This window comes from Paecilomyces variotii (genome assembly GCF_004022145.1).
Source record: "Paecilomyces variotii strain CBS 101075 chromosome Unknown C8Q69scaffold_3, whole genome shotgun sequence".
Lineage (NCBI taxonomy): Eukaryota > Fungi > Ascomycota > Eurotiomycetes > Eurotiales > Thermoascaceae > Paecilomyces > Paecilomyces variotii.
In genome coordinates, this window is record NW_021167142.1 from 2,055,855 (window position 1) to 2,071,534 (window position 15,680).

Below are 15,680 nucleotides of genomic sequence, written 5' to 3' on the forward strand. Positions count from 1 at the left end.
GGACACGGAGCTCCGTGTCCGACGGCATCCCGTCCTCAGAGCGCCCCAATCGGGAAGGGCTCAGGCCTAATGTAGATGGACTATACCCAGAATTCAAAACATCTGCAAGCATTGCAAGGAGAGGATCGGAGCAATCGGAACACTCATCAAACAATAAGAATACAATATGGAAGTTTATTCAATATCCCATGTTTATCACCAACATGTCACATAGTACGCCATCCTCTGTTCTGCCCGATGCATCGGGAGGAAGCTTAGGTGACGAACAGTGTCTTTCTTCCAAAAGCAAGTCTACGAAGTCAAAATCCCCAGATGGACCAAACACTGTCTCTCATGCTCGGAGTGTGGATATACAACGAGATGTGCCCAGTGTTGACCATACCCGCCTCACTGGCATCAAGCTGTATATTCTCTTCGCCGCTGTATTATTTTCTACATTCCTTATGGCTCTTAATGGGTCCATAGTTTCAACGGTTCGTCCAATATATACCTCCTGTTAGGTTATCTAACCTAGTGGCGTCGTTGACATATGAAAGGCAATCCCCCAAATCACTTCTCATTTCAAGTCCCTTGACGACATCGGCTGGTATGGAAGCGCCTACCTTGTTTCGACGTAAGTTTTCCGATCGCATGTATGGATGCTTTTTGTATTAACAGCTCTCATAGTTGCTGTCTCCAGCCATTGGCGGGCAAATTCTATACGCACTTTCCAATAAAGGTACGGTACATACTCGCGCTCGTACACGGAGATGCTGACTTTGGAAGCAAACGTATATAACTTTCAGTGTAATCTTCTTCATCGGGTCTGTGATCTGTGGATCAGCTACTTCATCCAAAATGCTCATTGCTGGGAGAGCCATACAAGGTATCGGCGGAGCCGGATTGTTAAATGGAGCATTTACAACAATTGCGGCCGCGGCTCCGAAAGATAAGAAACCCAGTAAGGACATCCGGAACATTTGCATCGAACTGTACTAATAGTTTTATGTGGAAACAGTGCTCGTAGGAGCCGGAATGGGAATTTCTACCCTGGGATCTGTCGTTGGGCCCCTGATCGGTGGTGCTTTCACACAGCATGTATCCTGGCGGTGGTGTACGTGTTTGTCTCTTACAATACCATGGTCAATTTCAACTTTCCTGACTGGCTCGACAGGTTTCTATATCAACCTTCCTCCTGGAGGTCTGGCAATTCTAATTCTTTCCACCCTTTCTATACCTGAGCAAATGGAAAAGAGGCCTGTTTGGATCAATCTCAAAAACATAGTTACCGAAGAACTTGATCTTATAGGTTTCGCGCTCTTCGCCCCTGCCTGTGTCATGTTCCTACTTGCAATGATATGGGGAGGGACAACATATCCATGGAGGTCTTCAACGATCATTGGACTCTTTTGCGGTGCATTCGCGACGCTACTGGTGTGCGTCGCATGGGTTATGTATAGGGGAGATAAAGCTATGATACCACCCAATATCGCACGAAAAAGACTCGTTATATTCGGGTGTTTCACATCCTGCTTCCAGATGGGGGCGGTGTTATTGCTCTCTTACTATCTGCCGATCTGGTTCCAAGTCGTCAAGAATGCAAGCCCGACTATGAGTGGCGTCATGATACTCCCTACAGCTATTGCACAAATTCTCGGTGCGGTATTAGCTGGAAAATTCGGTATGCCTTCTCTCTGGTGACAGCGTCGGAGTGTTTCTAACTCCTTGACAGTTGAGTTGATCGGCTATTGTACCGCGTGGGCACTCTTTGGGTGCACGTTGAGCTCCATAGGTGCAGGATTGATGACCACCTTTCTGCCATCAACTGGCGCTGGTCCGTGGATCGGCTATCAGATACTTATGGGTACCGGTCGAGGGTCTGTTCTTCAGATGGTAAGCAATATCTCATCTTACTATTTATTGCTGTTAATAATGAATTCGCGCAGCCCATTACGGCCATCCAGAACCTCTTGCCAGCGCAAGACGTTGCGATAGCTTCATCCCAGGTCTTCTTCTTCCAATACCTAGGAGGCGCCATATTCCTCGCCGTTGGTGAAACCATCTTTACGAACGGCTTGCGTTCTTCGTTGCAAACATACGCTCCGAACGTTGACGCGCAAACGATAATCAATGCCGGTGCTTCTGGTGTACGAAGCACAGCCCCGCCAGCTGATCTTGCAGCTGTGCTCCTTGCATATAACCATGCTCTGGTGCATACTTTCGTAAGTTAACGGATATGCCAATCTCGATCATGTTACTAACAAGGTTTAAAATCCAGTATCTGGCACTTGGAGGATCTGCTGCGTCTTTCTTGACCGGTTTCGGTATGGGATGGCAACGAATCCCCCGAAAAGCAGCCAAGAAGAAGGATGAGAAGGTTTCTGCGTAGATGCTGAGCGAATTACCTAGAGTCACTTAATTTTGCTTTATGACCGATGGTTATTCACTTCGATAGCTGTGTTTCTTCACTCAATATCAATATGTAATAGGTTAAACCATGGATAGCATAATAATATTGTCAAACTGGTTGTGTCATAATTTCTATACTAACGTTATTTTCGTGATCTGTAGTATTCTATCGCCTGTGTAGAAGAAATTTAGAAAACTATGAGAACATAGAATGAATAAGTAGGTGGTGAGGAATCAGCTGGTATTGGATCCAGGTAGGCCTTGTCCCGAATTTGCTTTAGCAATAGCTTGAGCAAATCTATTCAAGATCTTTGGTGTATCATGTTTTCCCAGGATGACCTCAAGAGGCTGTGACTTCTCACAGAGGAGGTGTCGATGCGTTGCTTTTTTGGTATCTTGTTTAGAAGTTGGAGGCTGGGCTGTTGGGGGTGTTGTGCTGTGCTGATTTCCACTTTAGGAAGTTAGGATACTTAGCGCGGGGGGAAGTAAAAAATAAATTTAACGGTCAGAGGCGAAGGATTAAGCATAGCCACGTGTCGTCGATCCATAGCCCCAGCCACGTTTGATCTTCGTATACGACGGTACTAGGAGAGAGACTAGCTATCGGCCCCTATGTCTCAACAGTATTGGACAATGCACATAGTTTGGAGGCTTATTCTTGAATCTTTCATGCCCGCCCTCATCAATACTATCGAGAGATCATTGTAGTCAAAGACATGCAGATCTTGCACTGAGATTTAGGAACAGTGATAATAGTTTTGTACGATCGTTAATAACCAATGATAGAGATGTACTGTTGGTATTTTCAGACTTATTCCCGTCGATAGATGTAGCCGCTACAATATTATTACTTTCCAAAATCGGTCTACATAGCTGAGCTGAACTTCGGAACCACTATTTTAGCTTTCGAAGCAAATAAAACAACTAACTATCAAGACTCGAGAGCCTCAGAAGATATGGATAACTCGTTCACAGATCTATTGGGTGTCCCTTCGATTCCAAAAGAGAGCTCCGCTACCAGTATACGGCAAGAAATATACTTAATATTGCATCTCAAGTGAATATAATTTGGTTTATAATGCGACAATTAGCACCTTTGAGTATCAGCCGACAGGCTCTAGGCCTGACCCTCGCTACCACGTATGAGGTACGGGGTAGGCGAGGTCGGGACCAAGAGTTAGTTTAGATGATACCTGAATTAGTCGCGTTTAGCTCGCAGGAAGCTAAATTTGGGGGTGGCTAAGTTACTGAGGTAAAAACTATTTTCACCCGAAACGGGTTGTTTCACGACATAAGGTTGGGGGCCGACAAACTAGCCCTGGTTACAGCGCATAATCTCTGACCAGGCACGTTCTAGTGAGGATAACTAAACAGCAGATTAAGCATCATGTTTAGTTTTCTTCTCGACACTAGCATTTAGAATGTCGATCATTGCTTATACCCGAATAATGTGGATGAAACTAGATCTTCATCTTGGATCCTGCAGAATATAGCCAGCTGCTAACATTCGGCCCCCAGCCCCAACATGACCAATAACGCCGCGAGCTGAGAAAATCCAAAATCCTTCGATTTGTTCCATGGGGCAGATAATGATTCTATACTTGGTCATGACAGATCAATACACAGCTGATGTGCCAGACTATAAATATACCGGTTTTCCTGCGACTACTTGTTAACTTTCAAGCTCTGTCAAACATACAAAAAGGCGAATAACAATCTCCTTATCTTGCGACAGAATCTCATCATTCCACGAAAAGTCCTTCAGAAGTCTTCATTACTCCAAGTTTCCTTCCGCCACAATGTGTCTCCTCGCAGCGCTTGGTGCCCTCGTCAAGTCCAGAAGCGCATACAAGGACGCGACTTCCGGGCCATCACCGCAGCCAACCAATCCATCTGGACACAGCAGAAGGGGAAGACGTTACCAGTCTGATGTCGAGAAGTACGGGTACGAAGTAGCGGAGCGGAATTATCAGAGAAGGGCTGCTGCTGCGTAAGTGCTCATGCAGAATTTCGTATATAATCGCCTAGGCGAAGTCTCTAACATTTCCTGGTCATCAGACGACAGTGAAGAAACCTTGCAGATGAAAGCCACGTTTTATAACTTCCGATTATATGAGGACAAACTCCTGCTGTTGGAATTCGGTTTATAAAGTGATGGAAATTTTGGTACGCTGTCTGAACAAGAAACATGATGGATAGATGGGGAGTCGGTGTTTATTTTGTGTGTTTTTATTGAGCGTTTTGTGCTATGTTGTCTCTTTGGAAATGGGTTATATAGTGATGCTGTTCATTCTACAAATGACAGCTAGAGCATTTTCCATGATTTGCCGAAGTATATACATACTTATACTTTATCTTCACCATTTGTCATTAGAATATTCCTTTCGAGGACGTGTAATTGGGACCGCTCTTTATGTTTATCATTTTACAGACCAGCATTTTCGCCTAGATAAGAGATAATTTTAAACTCTATCCAGAGCTATCCATCTTTTCCAAATGTACAAAGCTACTGGCGTCTCACGATTTGTCTTGTCAATAGAATTGTATACTCGAAAACTGCACGGTACATTTCTCTATATTGATAGAGCAAACCTATATTATATTCATCACCACCAATAGGCTTCTTCTCGAGTTCTCCTTGGTATATTATTACTCTTTCAATCCGCCAATTAGTCTCCCTAGTCGACAATGACGCATTTTCTCGGGCACCTTTATAACTATCTGCAATACGGGGTCACTCTGTAAAAGATATCCAGGACGCCTTTCTAGGTAGTTGATTAAAACCTTCATTCACCGATTGTAAAAACCTCTCATTTTTGGATCATCTAAGGTAGACTCTAGGCAAAAAGCACGTGAGCTGCTCGCTTGGTCGAGCTAAGTATGATATGATTGTAGTGATTGTGAATGTAGGCAACTGCCGCTATATAGGTAGTGATAGCATCCCACTTAATGGAATGTGACGTTACCGTAGAGTAACCTCCTCCACAGCCATCTTCAATGAGATCGTCTTTCAAGATCGTCAAAACATCGAGTATATAGTCCCCTTCATCAGTTTTATCCTCTTGACTGACTGGAGCATCCACAGTCCTCGGGTTTAGCCTGGCGTTGCCATCACATATCAGCGTTGCTAAACTCATCGGGATTCTATATCACATATTAATTGTCTTCATCTCCATCGATCATCGGCTATGGCCCTTCTGGTAGAAGCGAAGAATGGTCATGACATATCTCCCTTTGATGCTTTCCCCACCCCGGATAAGACAGATGATCTTACGGAGAAGGTGCGGATGATTTCTCTTGCGAATCCTATGCCAAAGAGCCCTTAACTGAAGGCGAAGATATAAACTGAGACGAGGAGCTGGTTGCCAATGGTGGTATCAAAGATCACAGTCTCCTCGAAGAAAACGGATTTGAACCCATCTGGATAGAGGAATATAGTTACCCTGGAACCCCACCCCCCCGGATATTAGGAGTATTTGTCCTCATCTCTAGTAAGTACTACCTTGTCCATGTTTAGGGTCTTATCACTTCTAAGAATAGTTTTGACTGGATTAGATAGGAGTTTTCCAAATGATCGGTTCCATCAGAAGCATGTTCTGGCTTTTTGGTTGAACTTGTCGATGATCCGGCATGCCGTCCAAACGATGAGACTGTCCTGGTGACTCGCGGCGTTGGTCCTGTGGGTTTTCTGATGGGCCCTTATTGTGACGAAAACAAGATTCCATTATATATATATATATACAGGAGTCCTACGACGTGTCCACACATTGCATTGCGGATCTCTACCCGTTCAACCGTCCTCAGACTTTGCCGGAGAATGTCCTATGTTTAAAAGCAAAAAGCCAAAAGAATGTTGACAAGACTATATGCCACTCGAGGAGGAAACTAGGCGAAAGCCTGAACGCCGATAGTGATAAACTTTGGTTTCGAGGACTGAGCACGGTACATTTCTATGATCCTTTTTGCACCGGTCATCAGCGACAACGCCAGCGGCAATTTGTTTGGTCCAGACATCTATACCGCGAAGGATTTTCAAACTGCGGAGAACTACGCTCATGCGAACGGTGCTGTGATGGTTTTCAAAGACCCTGACTTCCGAGGCCTTGATGTCTGGCAATCTGACGTATCTGATTGGGGCTCTCTAATTGCTCACCGGCTACAAACTCCACATCAATATATCAAAGTGCCGGAGAGCTACAAGAAGTCGGATAATATCATCGGACTACTTTCACTTGACGGGTCTAAAGTCCACACGATGTCAGTGGCATCTTCAAGGTCATCTGGATTCTCAGATGAACGAAGTTAGCAACACTGTATAAAACTTGCGGGGCCCAATTGTTGGGCATGTAATACCTGGCAGCCACAAATCTGCCATGTGATTGCTCTCGAAGATACACAGGTGTGCTATGATCTAACTCTTCTATCTATCAAAATTGGGCTAACAAATTTCTTTGTTGTTGTAGACGGGACATATCTTCAAGTGTTCAAGGTGAATTGAATCACCTCGCTTACGGTTCACTGCCTTCATGGACTATCTATACCGCGTTCCTGTCCTGTCTCTTACTATCTCATCTTCTCCCACACACATTGCTTTCGATATCTTTGAGCTGGCTCATCTCTCACGTTGATGACACCTCCAGCAACCATCACGACTCACGATGGACAAGGCTGCTTCTGCCTCTTCTGCCGACGTAAGTACTGATTCCTAAAACGTGTTATTATATTGTGTCCCGTTAAACAATGACGTTAGGATGTCTGCGAGAATGGCACAGCAGTGATGATAGAAGCTATCGTCGAATTCCTGCGGCAGCAGCCTGTCAGGCCGATGTATGGGAACAGGCAGGTCTATTCACTTTAGCTTTAAGGATTTCTCCCAGAACGCAGTGTCCTGTCGATGACCGTCAGCTTGTGAGAAAAGACCACGGTATGGCCTTGCAACGTCCGACAACGATAAATAACCCTTATCCCTTTAAACTCGTGAGAAGCTTAACCACAGTACGGATGCAAGAGAGGAATCTAGGTGTTAGCCGATGCATACCAGAGCTTTCCTGACGATTTTTCCTTTGCTCGCGATCCAATCCCCTTCAGAAGAGAAGGATGATAAGTGGTTATTGAGATCTGTTCTTATGTCTGGACGAGTCTTTGTTGGCGCTAGCTTATAGAAGTACTACTCTATCTATCAATAATAGTCCAATACTATGCATTACACGTCAATAATAATGACCTCTTGTTTAGTTCGTCGGACGTCCGAACAGAGAATGTCCAACAGCTGTGCCAAGCTCCGAACAAGCGACAACTGTCGCAGAACATATTGCAATAGACGACTACTCTATGATATTAAGTCAACCATCCAAAGGCGATTATTATTATTATCATTCTCACCGTTTCCCATAGCTTCTTTGGGACTAGTATCGCGCGACAAGCTTCTCCAATCCCCATCTGTCATCAAGATAAGAAAAAAATCCCATGCGTGAAAGATAGACATGTGGGACTGCCGGGCATCCGATACACCAGTGAAGTTGATAAATTCGATTCGATTTTGGCTGTGACTTTTCGCGCTTTTCATTCTCGCGTACACACCTGGCATTAATAATTAGATACGCAAGCGCCAAGCCGAACACCACGTATGTCGGCCACGTAAGAGCATTGACTCCTATACGCGGTTCTCCATTCGAGGTTCTTTTTGGGCTCTGCTAGATGCGGCTCTCGAGATCCTTTGGAGGTTTCACTGCAGCTATTGGTCAAAAAGATCAGGAAGACATGTCAGGGTGCAATATTGGGACGACAATACACGATCTGGCCCGGCAAATGATAGTACTGCATTCGATCTGTTAAAAAGAAGAGAACGATGCCAAGATGGCCAAGACTTATAGCTTGTAACGGCGTGTTTCTAGACAGCGGAACTGCCGACTGTGGCGCAAAACTCTCCCCGACTCAGGGGGTTTCCTGGAATCAGAGCCGGAGCACGAGTTCGCAGTTCGTCGTGAGATCTACCGTGTTGTCGAATGCTTTGAGCAACGAGGATCAGTCATTTTGGCAAAGATCGCTTTTTTATCTACTTTGTTCGTTTCGTATGTCGCAATCGGATCTAATATGGTGTCAGCAAGATCGTAGTATATAATCAAAGATCTAGAAAACATATCTAACTTCAGGATCAGAAGAATGTAACTTACAAGCAAGCAACTATGCGAAACACTCTCCGCTAACTACCCCAGGAACTCCTGTCACAGGGATCACCGGGGTCTTGGCCCAGTCTCGCTATGAAGCCCTAGTTGGTTCAGAACCATTCGAACGACCGCCAAGCTCACGATGCACATCATAATCTTTATCTATCGATCCTCTATTAACGCCCGCTGAGGGTAGTATTGTGATTCCAGAACGCCTCCCAGAGTCTCAAGGCAGTCAAACTGTACGTTTCAGGGGGGAAAGCAGATCGTGTTTACCCTTTCTCCGCCTTAGCTCGGTGGAATGATCCAACGTATTTTAGGGAAGTTGTCGTATGCTCCACAGCCACAGTGGCCTCGCGGTGGTCATGGTCGTCGTTGTCGTTGTCCCCTTCCAGATTAGAACAAACAAGAGAGAGAAGAAAAAGGTTGCTTTTGCCTCGAGGCAAGGTCCCATTTAGATGGCTTCTTCATCCTCTTTCAATTCTTGCCTTTTCCATGTCCTAATATCATGAATATGTCGTCCTCGCCGGTCCTTCTCTTGGTTTTGCGCTTCTACGCGCTTTTCTTTTGTTTCAATGTCGCACTTACTGCCGAGGTAGATATTACTACGGGCAATGACTTGATGTCCTTTGTCACGGTTAGTGTGGTCAATATGAGATGCTGCTTTTTTTTCTTTTTCTTTCCAGAAGATGTTTCTGGTCGACGGAAATGTAGAATCTTTTCCTTGCTGATTCTAATGGACAATTACAGCGTCCGGATATCAAAGCCCCGCGGTATGAAGTGACAATCCATGACCCGGATTCCATGACTTCTGGATACTGGTTCTCTGCGCCATACTCGGTGATCGATCCGGAAGCCCCGACGAGAAAATGGATGCCATGCCAGGTTGGCCCGCATATCTATGACGGAAATGGAGTATGTTCTTTCTTTGTTGTGTCTCCAGATATTATTACCCCCCCTGATTTGAAAAAGAAAAGGTGGTAAACAGAAACTGACACAGCGCTCAGACACTAATCTGGTCCGGAGCTTGCCTCTTCGAGAACCGCAACGTCTTCGACTTCAGACCAGTGACAAATATCGACGATGAGGTCCACATGTCTTTCATCCTTCAGCATGCCTATCATGATGACAGCGTCAAAGGAAGTGGTATGATCTATGACCAGCACTATGAGCACGAAAAGATCGTGGGCGTGACCAACGATCTCTCTGCATTCAATATGCACGAGTTCAAAGTCCTCGAGGGTGGAAAGACGTCTCTGGCCTGTACGTACAGGCCCGAGAACGTGGACTTTGCGGATCTAGGCCGGCCAGGCGAAACTGGTGTGGTGATCATTGGGGGGTTTGAAGAAATCGACACTGCCACCGGCAAGGTGGTTTTCGAATGGAGCTCGAAGGACCATGTCTCTCTGAGCGAGTCAACGTTTGCTGTCCCAACGGATAGATTGCCCGGTGCGCCTGGATGGGATTACATGTGAGTGAATAATCCTTGGCTTTGTAGGAGGAAAAGAGCAACTTGATGAGACCAATTTACCTGACCACTCTCAAAACAGCCACGTTAACTCCGTCGATAAAAATGCCAACGGCGACTATCTCCTCTCCGCTCGATTCACAAACACCATTTACCTGATCTCCGGCCAGGACGGACACATCATCTGGCGTCTAGGCGGGAAGCAGTCTGATTTCGACCAGGACTTCTCTTTCTACAGGCAGCACCATGCACAGTTCGTCCCATCCAAGGACAACGAAACCGTCATCTCGTTCCTCAACAATGCCTCCGACGAAGGTTCGCAAGAAGACACCATTTCCACGGCTCTCATCGTTCGACTAGATACCACTTCTATGACCGCGCGAGTCGTCAAGAGCTTCGATCGCCCAGACGGAGAACTCACTCGCCTCCGCGGCAACGTCCAGATCCTATCTAACCCAGGCGGCAAAGGGGATGGCAACGTCTTCGTCGGCTGGAGTCAGCAGGGTTACCATTCCGAGTTCAGTCCTGAAGGCAAACTTCTCATGGAGGCACGCTTTATATCCCCTCGTTTCTCATCCTACCGCACCTTTAAGCTCCCCAGCAACAACTTCCATGGCCGACCAGCCGAGCCACCCGCTATCAAATCCTTCGTTTACGCCAGCGCCAGTTCCTCAACCGTCACCGTATTCTACGTGAGCTGGAACGGAGCAACAGACGTCGCATCATGGAACTTCTACGCACAAGCCCAAGACTCCAGCAACCGCGTGCTGGTAGGCAATGTGCAGAAAACCGATTTCGAAAGCATGTTCATGGCAGATGGCTATCTCGACTGGGTATCTGCCGAAGCTCTCGACGCACATGGTAACACCCTCGGCTGGTCCGAGGTGCAACGCTCAAGCCTTCCAGAGAACTGGTCCCAATCAGGCCTCAGCTTGAATCCAGATGATCCCTCCGAATTAGCTTCTCTCGAAGACTACATTAACGACCAAATCGATGCCGAAGAAGAGGAGGAGGAAGAAGAAGAAGAAGACAGCTCCTACGGGATATTCGGCGGCTTTGGTGGATTTTTGATTTTCTTACTCCTCGTCGCTTGCTCCGTTACCGGCGTCGCTGTGGATGTATGGCTGGGCCGGACGCGCGAGGAAAAGCTGGAGCAGAAGCGTGATGCGGAGGCAGACGCAGCAGTGGCAGCGTGTGAGAGAGGTCAAGGATATATTCAATTACCGTTCGATGAGGAAGTTTATGCGCTGAGCGATATGAGTCGGCGGAATAGTACAGAAAGTACGTGACATGATGGCATTCTTGTGTCTACTGTGCTTGCTTGCTTGTAATGTATGTATGTATGTATGTACATTTTCTTCTTTTTTTCTTAGACATTTTCATTTTCATTTTTCTTTTTCTTTTTTTTTTGGATCATGGGGTCTGGGGACATCGGGCGGTACATCTGTATAGGGCGTTCAAAAACTCTGAAGAGTTCATACCATTATGTTTCTGGGTTTAACTTTTATGCATCGATTCTGCCAATTCAACGCCAAGCTGCCTAACTAGTCGATATCCCAAAATTGTGTCGATGCGGACAGACAAACTAGGTGTAGCCATGATGATTTAGTCTATGCAGCTGGCCGGGAGATACGAGGAGTCGCAACGAACCCCTGTCGTCGACCGGTGATTTCCGGGAGGGTAACTAGAAGATAGTAAAGGGCCGATTAACTTAATGCCGGTATTATTATTAATGAACCACACTAACTACGTACTTAATAATGAATAATAATCTAGGAAGGCTGACATGTCCATAACTGAGAAACTAACTGGCACCGGAAAGAGCGCGGATAGATAAAATGTAAATATTTACTGGAAATGGGTATACAACTGCGCGCTAAATACACACAAAACAAAATTCTGCCTCCAGCTAGCTCCCTCAACGCCATTGGGAAAACAAGAATCCAAAAGGAGCAATATGGTTCATAAGGACAGAATGCAGTCAACTTCTCATGGAAAGGTGGATTACATACGTGAGGTGGTAATTAACCAAATATCTTTTTTCGGACGTTCTTCGCAGTATGTTTCAAGATAGGGAGAGAGGGTGGTTGATTTATGATTCCGGCACCGCCCACGGCTCAGATTGTGCTGGAAACGATCTCGTTCCAGAGCTCTTTGCCATATGGGTCACATAGACAGTCTAGCCATAGAACCTTCTTCATGCTCCTCTTCAGGTCATTCCAGCTGCGGATCTGGAAGACCGGGGCCAGACGGCGAAGAGACCGAATATACCACGCTCTAACTTCGCGATCGTCGGCGGTTGTGCTCTCGACGCCGCTTGCGATGGCTCCCAGCACAAAAGCCCAGCGCAGGAGGTCCGGAGCTGCGTGCCAGCTTTTTTGGGGGTCGGATTCAGTGAGTGCGATGCGTACCAGCCGTCCAAGCTGGGCTAGAGGAGCATTCACAGGCGGGACGGGGAATACAGTTAGCAAGCTGTAAATCATGGTGGCAAGCCGACATGGCTCGTAGACCCGGTGCGTCTCGACAAAGAGGGCGTTATGCGCGCATTCGGCAAGGGATGGCAGCGACATAAGACGGTGTTGGATGTAGTTGCGGCGGTCAGCCATGATGTGATCACCGGGATAGTGCAATTTCCCCTTGTCGAAGAGGTCGATGACAATTGAATACGTGTGTATATCCTGGAGAATCTCTGCCAATTCCCCGGTTAGACCTGTCCGGACGTACTGTTTAAAATCGCGAGCAGGACCGTATGCCGAAATTTGGGCAAGTACGTTCAGTGGCCAATCTGGTTGGATTGATCCTTTGTTAGTCTTAGCCAACGCTACATAAGGGAGCACTGGCTTCGAGAGGCTCCTCGTTGCTAGCATTGCCCCGGCACTTTGTTTTTGTCTAGGTCAGCGAGTCTCCAAGAGCAGTCGTTATTGGGGACCACTTACAAGGAAAGTGTCTCTGCCAATCCTTCCATTTTTATTTTGTGTAGGCCGCCTTTCAGATGTATCACTTGCAGGAGACCAAGGATGTGGACCTGATCTAGATCCAAGGAGCAATATACATCGAGCCATTGCAGTCTCCTGAGTGGCGATAAATGGGCTCGCCACGTGGGAGGAATCGTGGTGTTCTCGTATCTGCTGAAGGCGACAGTCATGATGGCCAGGATAATCTCGTCAGTCAGTGCCTGGGACGGGTCACTGATAATGGCATTCAGACGTCGTATCGCCTCGTCTTCGACAATCATAATCTGAAGTCGTTCTTTCTTCTCCAGGGCAGGTGAATTCGGACGCTCCAGGCGCTTGCGGCCTTTCTCGTGAGTTGCCGTACCGTACATAATAGAGCTGAACAGCGCAGGATGATTGACGGCCAGAGGCAGCCAGAATTCCGACTTTCTGTCTTTGCCTCCTCCATCAGGAAGTATAGGGATGAGGCTAGGCAAGAGTTGCTCCGCAGCTGTTTATGCACCAGTTAGCTATAATCTCCCAGAGACGCCTATGTTTGTGTAAATGCGCATAATGTGGCTACAGTATCGAGAACTCACCATAATGTATAAGCCTGCGGGCCGCTCGCTCATCGAGGTCTGATGGATATGAAGCAAACAGGCTCGACACTCCAGCGTCTAGAGCCAACGCATGGGAGTCCTGATGAACATTATCGATAGCCATAAGGTTGGTTCTTTGTTCCTCTTCTTCGTCAGGCTCCTTCTTCAATAGCGTCATGGACGATTCATCGAAGATCATGTCCACCGGGTGAGGATCATCATCGTCAGGTGGTGGTGTCAACACCGTCTGTCCATTTCCAACACTGCACGCAACTGCTGCTTCCCGGTGCCGGTTTGGGAGCCGGGTTGGGAGCGAACGTGACGAGTTTCCCTGCTGCTTGGAAGAACGGTCGACATTGCCCTTCTTCGAGCGAGCTTTGCTGGAAGTTGTTGTCTGACGACGCTGTTCCCAGATATACCGGCCTGCATTGGCGCGAATCAATGACCTGCTATCGGCCTTCTCTCCGGGCGCCGACGGGTCGACGCTCACAAAGTTGTATCCACGATCGGGATCTTTATTATCACCGCCAGAAGGCATCCCGAATCCAATCCATCAATCAGCCGATTGCGCCAGAGTCAAGTGTACCTCCATCGGTTGCTGTGCGCAGTGTTGAGCGATGACGAAGATAGAGAACGGCGCGGGGAAAGCTTTTAGAGATGCGTGGCCCCCAGGCTCATAGTCCCAGATGTATGTCTACTTCAATTGTTCTGTCTGTTTCGATTGACAAGGAAGCGCAGCGCACAAATTCCAACATCGAAGCCAACAATCCTTTCCGTTGGACGATCCGGGCGCCTTAAAAGAGACTTGCAAGTCCAGGCCACCGAATCTGCTGCGGATTCTCTGCGTCTCGTTTCTCCCCGCTTGGGTGAACCGATCGTCCAGGTGCGTTGACTAGCGAAGGTGTTAGTCTGACACGGCGGGTCTCCATCCCTCGAAGATTAAGGCTGATTGCCCGGATGGATAGCCTCATCGCACCAAGCAGTGGCACTTCACCACCACGGACTCCGGCCCGCTGGGAGGCGCCGGGATGGTGCATGGATCACAGCTGCGTAGAAGGGATTCATGGATTATTTCCACCGCCTGGGGATTTCAAGTTCTAGCTTCTCAGAAGGTTGGCCGTTACTGCTTGGGTCTCTTGGCTGTACGTCAAGTCTGTCCATTCGTATCATTCATCCATCCCAAACTAAAGGGGATGGCGCTGACCCCTGTATGTTTCTGCCTCGTGCTGACTGACAATTGACTTTGCTATCCTGGCCGTTTTGGTGGGTAGATAGTGGCGAGATGACCTGGCTGGCTCTCTGCGGTCTTAAGGATCCGCACCGGCCTCGAGACCAGCACGAGTCTCTACTGCAAGCAGCAGGTGTTAAGAGTTTCGAGAAGGAAATGGTATCATGTACCTCACCCAAGAGAGTATTCAAGTGGATGTTGAAAAGTGAAGCGAGCCGCTTGACGGCCGACCCGTTCTCTGAAGCCCACCAGGTTCAATTGCATGGATTGTCCCAGTGCAGTGGCTTTCAAGGCGTCCGTTTGCAATCCAACACATATGATTACTATTGTTATTTATCCCCTCCCAGGAGGACGTCAGTGTTCGATCTATCCGGATCCTAGATCCAAGATCGTTATGGGAGGGGACCCGCTCGTAGTCTGGATAGTAAACTGTAAATAATAATAAATTATACTCCGTATATCCTCCTACGGGTCAAGGTCATCGACCCAGGGGCGGCTCGAGGGCCGGATAGTTCGTCCAGCAGCCGGAGTCGAGAATGAGAGGAGATCCCTAACTCATACGGCGCCATGATTATTCGCCATTGAGAGAAGTTAAGCACCATTAGCCTCCGGGGAAACGGTCCAGGCTGAATTAAGCGCAACTCAATACATAAATTAGACAAACAGACCTGTGACTCGTGAGCAACGCGTCGTCGGAACGGCCAGCGGACAACCCGTTAGGAACGGGGAGAATTAGAGCGATTGACAAGGCGCTAAAGGAAAGTAAAGAGTGTCAAAAAGTCTCAAAAGAAGTTGACGTCCTGCACTGCGCTGCTGCCGGCCCCTGATCTCGGGACGCTTCGACAAGGTCTGGATTCTGTTCGATTTGACTTGCGGAACCGCGATAGACGAATAAAA

At 47.4% G+C, this 15,680-nt stretch overlaps 5 protein-coding genes across 5 annotated transcripts; 4 read left to right on the forward strand and 1 right to left on the reverse strand.

Annotated features, from left to right (window-relative positions):
- The first annotated feature begins 99 nt into the window (after positions 1 to 99).
- On the forward strand, positions 100 to 2,801 carry C8Q69DRAFT_462669 (DNA repair protein RAD50). The gene is made up of 9 exons (XM_028630330.1): positions 100 to 473; positions 537 to 613; positions 667 to 718; positions 766 to 940; positions 998 to 1,093; positions 1,154 to 1,660; positions 1,712 to 1,872; positions 1,926 to 2,201; positions 2,258 to 2,801. The coding sequence occupies exons 1-9, from the start codon at positions 189 to 191 to the stop codon at positions 2,366 to 2,368; spliced, it is 1,740 nt and encodes a 579-aa protein (XP_028486827.1). The 5' UTR covers positions 100 to 188; the 3' UTR covers positions 2,369 to 2,801.
- Positions 2,802 to 4,187: 1,386 nt separating this feature from the next.
- C8Q69DRAFT_506048 (hypothetical protein) lies at positions 4,188 to 4,538 on the forward strand (the record flags this gene model as incomplete). The annotated part of the gene is made up of 2 exons (XM_028632763.1): positions 4,188 to 4,378; positions 4,454 to 4,538. The coding sequence occupies 2 exons, from the start codon at positions 4,188 to 4,190 to the stop codon at positions 4,536 to 4,538; spliced, it is 276 nt and encodes a 91-aa protein (XP_028486828.1).
- Positions 4,539 to 6,399: 1,861 nt separating this feature from the next.
- Positions 6,400 to 6,887, forward strand: C8Q69DRAFT_219252 (hypothetical protein). Its single transcript, XM_028626277.1, has 2 exons — positions 6,400 to 6,787; positions 6,852 to 6,887. The coding sequence occupies exon 1, from the start codon at positions 6,461 to 6,463 to the stop codon at positions 6,692 to 6,694; it is 234 nt and encodes a 77-aa protein (XP_028486829.1). The 5' UTR covers positions 6,400 to 6,460; the 3' UTR covers positions 6,695 to 6,787; positions 6,852 to 6,887.
- A 2,176-nt stretch (positions 6,888 to 9,063) lies between these two features.
- C8Q69DRAFT_443582 (ASST-domain-containing protein) lies at positions 9,064 to 11,312 on the forward strand (the record flags this gene model as incomplete). The annotated part of the gene is made up of 4 exons (XM_028628927.1): positions 9,064 to 9,192; positions 9,306 to 9,470; positions 9,563 to 10,026; positions 10,106 to 11,312. The coding sequence occupies 4 exons, from the start codon at positions 9,064 to 9,066 to the stop codon at positions 11,310 to 11,312; spliced, it is 1,965 nt and encodes a 654-aa protein (XP_028486830.1).
- A 733-nt stretch (positions 11,313 to 12,045) lies between these two features.
- C8Q69DRAFT_219288 (hypothetical protein) lies at positions 12,046 to 14,221 on the reverse strand. The gene is made up of 3 exons (XM_028626278.1): positions 13,556 to 14,221; positions 12,960 to 13,467; positions 12,046 to 12,900 (listed from the first exon to the last, which is right to left on the reverse strand). The coding sequence occupies exons 1-3, from the start codon at positions 14,091 to 14,093 to the stop codon at positions 12,141 to 12,143; spliced, it is 1,806 nt and encodes a 601-aa protein (XP_028486831.1). The 5' UTR covers positions 14,094 to 14,221; the 3' UTR covers positions 12,046 to 12,140.
- Between the last annotated feature and the right edge of the window lie 1,459 nt (positions 14,222 to 15,680).

Excerpts from the sequence above, each read along its gene's own strand:
- C8Q69DRAFT_462669 (XM_028630330.1), top strand. The coding sequence starts at position 189 with ATGTTTATCACCAACATGTCACATAGTACGCCATCCTCTGTTCTGCCC. Across the intron at positions 1,661-1,711 it reads GGTATTAGCTGGAAAATTCG|TTGAGTTGATCGGCTATTGT; the intron begins GTATGCCTTCTC and ends ACTCCTTGACAG. Across the intron at positions 1,873-1,925 it reads GAGGGTCTGTTCTTCAGATG|CCCATTACGGCCATCCAGAA; the intron begins GTAAGCAATATC and ends GAATTCGCGCAG.
- C8Q69DRAFT_219252 (XM_028626277.1), top strand. The coding sequence starts at position 6,461 with ATGGTTTTCAAAGACCCTGACTTCCGAGGCCTTGATGTCTGGCAATCT.
- C8Q69DRAFT_219288 (XM_028626278.1), bottom strand. The coding sequence starts at position 14,093 with ATGCCTTCTGGCGGTGATAATAAAGATCCCGATCGTGGATACAACTTT. Across the intron at positions 13,468-13,555 it reads CCGCAGGCTTATACATTATG|CTGCGGAGCAACTCTTGCCT; the intron begins GTGAGTTCTCGA and ends GTGCATAAACAG. Across the intron at positions 12,901-12,959 it reads TTGGCAGAGACACTTTCCTT|TGCCGGGGCAATGCTAGCAA; the intron begins GTAAGTGGTCCC and ends ACAAAAACAAAG.